General features: G+C 38.1%; 1 protein-coding gene across 1 annotated transcript; it reads right to left on the reverse strand.

The window, feature by feature from the left end:
- Window positions 1-2,990: 2,990 nt before the first annotated feature.
- On the reverse strand, window positions 2,991-3,788 carry LOC145557547 (uncharacterized). Its single transcript, XM_081618722.1, has 2 exons — window positions 3,669-3,788; window positions 2,991-3,524 (listed from the first exon to the last, which is right to left on the reverse strand). Exons 1-2 carry the CDS (start codon window positions 3,786-3,788, stop codon window positions 2,991-2,993), a joined length of 654 nt encoding a protein of 217 aa, XP_081474848.1.
- Between the last annotated feature and the right edge of the window lie 408 nt (window positions 3,789-4,196).

A 4,196-nucleotide genomic window follows, 5' to 3' on the forward strand; every position in this document is an offset into this window, starting at 1 on the left:
TGCCAAAAGAGAAGAGTTACAACTTACAAAAGCTAAGTTATAACAAACACCTAACACCAAAAGACCTGAATCAACAGGCTAAACAACAACAAAAAACAGTTCTAGTAACTACCCTAGCCACCTTCTAGGAAGGGTTCTAGAGAGAAATAGGAACAAACTGGACTCAAGAATCCCAGCCACCTTCTAGGAAGGGTTCTGGAAAGCCAGGACCAAACAAACCAAAAGCAAAGCAAGCAGCAGGAAAATAGCCTGCAACCACAAGACAGAAACAAGCAATAGAACTGCAAACTTATAAAAAGGATTCAAACCTCCCCCTAGACTCAGTTGAAGAAACAGCAGGACTAGACGAAAGAGGTGGAACAACAGCACAACAATTTACAAACCTAGAAAGCAACAACAACAACCCAAAAAACACAGGCTGACAGAGAACCAACCTAGAAAATCACAGGAAAGTAATTTCCTATCAGCATCCTTGCATCTAACAGCCACTCTATACACAATATCCCTAAACACCAGATCTGTAGGAAGACAGGTGCCATTTAACATAATATTGTTCATTTGAAGCCAAATACTATGAATAGCTTCAGCAAAACACATAATATAGATTCTACCCTTGCTGCTAGATCTTCTAGAGTTCCTGAAAAGCCACTGCTGTTCATTCTGAAAATATTGAGCTGGCCTCTGAATCTTCAATAAAGTCAGAATCTGTTCCCAAATATCTTTAGAGTAAGGACACATAAAGAATAAATGAGAGACACATTCACTGCTATTCTGACAAAAGGAGCAAGTAGGATCACAGGTAATATTCTATTAAAGAAATTTATCTTTAGTAACCAATCTGTTCATCAAGGTTAGCCAAGTAATAAAAATGCTCTTAGGGGAAGCAGAATTATTACAGGTAATTCTTTTCCAGCTCACTTTAGGGGCTTGAGGTCTAATCTGGTGATAAATTTTAGCAATACTCACCTTATCAGCATGCATAACATTAGCCCAGCCACCAACACTATCAATAATATTCCTACAACTCAGGATTTTCTTCAATACCTATGTGCATTTGTTAGGAATAGGAGCAGCCCACGCATCCTTATTATTAAAATAGTATATATGAACCCATTTGACCCACAAATTATCAGATTTATGAGCCAAATCCCAAAAGATTTTGTAGATGGCAGCCTTATTCCAATCACTAAGAAGGGTAATATTCCAGCCACCACAAACTTTAGGAAGAGGCATATGAGCCCAGGAGACAGGAGCTTTCTTAGAATATGTGCTTTTACCAGTCCAGAGAAAAACTCTAAACCTAGATTCGATTTCTCTAAGAATCTTCTTTGGTAAGATAAAAATCTGAGCGCAATAATCCTGAATACCAAAGAGAACACTCTTAATAAGCTGAAGCCTGCCAACATAGGAAAGATGTCTTGCAGTCAAGCTTTCAATTCTAGCAGTAACCTTTTCAATTAGAGGCCTACATTGAGTAATAGTCAGCTTCATAGAAGATAAAGGAACACCAAGATACTTAAAAGGAAGGTTGCCTCTACTCATACCCAAAATAACATGTAAAACAGCTTTCTCACTTTCAGCAATTCCACCAAAGAAAACCTCACTTTTGCTGAGGTTAGCAGATAAACCAGAGGCAATAGAGAACTTCTGAAAAGCTCCTAAAAGGAGCTGAACAGATATGACATCAGCCCTAGCAAAAAAGAGCAAATCATCTGCAAACATCACGTGAGTAATACCCAACTTTTCACATCTAGGATGATAATTAAAATTAGGATCCTGAGCCATTTCAACCAAACATCTAGAGAGGTATTCCATACACAAAGCAAAGAGAAAAGGAAACATAGGGTCATCTTGTCTTAAACCTTTCTAAGCAGGGAAAGGCTTGCAAGGGAAGCCATTCACCATAATAGAATACAAGACAAAAGAGACACAAGCCATGATCCAGTCAACCACTTTGTTAGGAAAACCAGTTTCTTCCAAGACAGCCTTTAAAAAGCTCCATTCCACTAAGTCGTAAGTTTTTCTCAAATCAACTTGAACATAGACCTAGGAGTGATAAACTTATGAGAATAACCTTTGTTAAGTTCAGTGGCCAGCAGAATGTTATCACCAATGTGCTTCCTAGGGATGAAGCCAACTTGAGCATCACTAACAACAGAGCCCACCACTTGAGCAATCCTGTTAGGGAGAACTTTAGAGATCAACTTATAAACCATAGTGCAGCATGCTATAGGCCTATATTCATTAACATAGGAGGGATGCTAAATTATAGGAACTAAGGTGACAGTGGTGCAACTCTACTATTTAGCAATGTTTCCAGAAGAAAAGAATTGAGTAACAGCAGCATAAATGTCATGTTTAATAAGTTGCCAAGCTTTTTTGAAGAAGACAACATTGAAGCCATCAATTCCAGGGGCCTTATCATTACCAATACTAGCCAGAGAAGAGTCAATCTAAGAATGAGTAACATCAGCAGCAAGAATCTCAATAGAGTTCCTGTCAAGTTGCTACCCAGATCTTATAGTATGAATGTCAACAGCAGGCAAGGAGGCAACCCTAGTACCCAAAAGAGCTTTATAGAAACCCACAATTTCATTTTCAATTAAAGTAGGGTCTTTCAAAAGAACATCAGAATAAATAAAAATAGAATCAATTTTGTTTCAACTTTGCCTTTATTTCATAACAAAAAAGAAATACTGAGAGTTAGAATCTCCCAGCTTAATCCAATAAGCTCTAGATTTATGTCTATAAACATTCTCTTGAATATGCGTCCAATATTTAAGCTGATCAATAGCTTCAGACTCCTGAAGCTGCAGAGAAACGTTGGAGTTGTCCAGGGCAAGTTGCTCCTTAATTTAAATTAAGGTAGAATGAACAAGGTGCACCCTTTCTGCAATATTAGCAAAGTGTCTGGTATTGAGGTTCTTAAGGCCCTGCTTAACATACTTAAGATTCTGCCACACATCAGTCATAGCAGTAGAAAGAGAAACCTATTTCCAGTTATCTCCAACTGTAGAACAAAAATCATCGTGCTCAGCTAAACAGTTTAGAAACCTGAAAGGTCGACCTCTACCAGGAACATGATGACAGATTTCAACTAAAATAGGACTATGATCAAAAAGAAGAAGAGACAGGTAAATAGCTTCAACAGATACATAAGCATTAAGCCAAGCTTGATTCACTAAGCCCCTGTCAATTCTAGTTGCAGTTCTATCAATACCATGTCTTTTATTATTTCGAGAGTAAAAATGGCCTTTACTCTTAATTTCACAAAGATCAAGATTCACAACAAACTCCTTAAAATGTCTGATCTCATAATCAGTGATAGAGGTACCATTAATCCTATCCCCATCATTAAGAAAAGAATTGAAGTCACCAATAAGAAGCCAAGGAGCAGAAGAAACATTAAAATTGCCAAGATCATTCAAGAGAGGCACTCTATCATGAATAGAATGTAAACCATAAACAAAAGAGCAAATGAGGTGATGTTGTAAGTCTTTAGAACAAATATCCACATGGAGAAACTGCTCATGAGAAGCAAGAACACTCAGAGTAACTCTATCTTGCAGCCAACCAAGCTAAATTCTACCTTTTGGGGAACTAGAGTAGTTACAGCACAAGGACCAAGTATGGCAAAACTTTTTTTGTAACTTGAAACTATTCCCCACCTTAACTTTAGTTTCAAAAATACCAATCACATCCACAGACTGCTCATGAAGCAACTTCTTGACAGAAGTCACCTTATTACGGTAATTAAGACCCCTTATATTCCATGCAACAATAATCATTCCCCTAGAGAGGGATTACCATCACCCTCGATAGGCATTATTTCAGCAATTTCATCTTCCAATAGCACATACTATGAGTTAGAGTTACTAGGAATAGCCAACTGCCCACCACCCAAAAGAGGTCTTGATATTTTACTCACCACTCTCCAATCATCATTAGAGTAGACAACAAAAGAAGTATGAGTAGGAGTAATCAAGGGCTGGGAATCAAAATTAGAATGTGTGCTAGTGCCCTGATCCGGGATAGAAGCAGGAAAAGATGTAGGAGCTGGGACATTAGTAGATGCAGCAGGAACAGACTACTTCTAAACCCAGACCTTCTGTTGTTTAGGTTGAGCTTTCTCTCCCTATTGAGCCTTAGGTTTAGAAACAACCTTTTGCTTAGGCGCATTACAGTCATGTCCCACT

The sequence above is a fragment of the Chenopodium album genome, chromosome 9 (assembly GCF_948465745.1).
Source record: "Chenopodium album chromosome 9, dcCheAlbu1.1, whole genome shotgun sequence".
NCBI lineage: Eukaryota > Viridiplantae > Streptophyta > Magnoliopsida > Caryophyllales > Amaranthaceae > Chenopodium > Chenopodium album.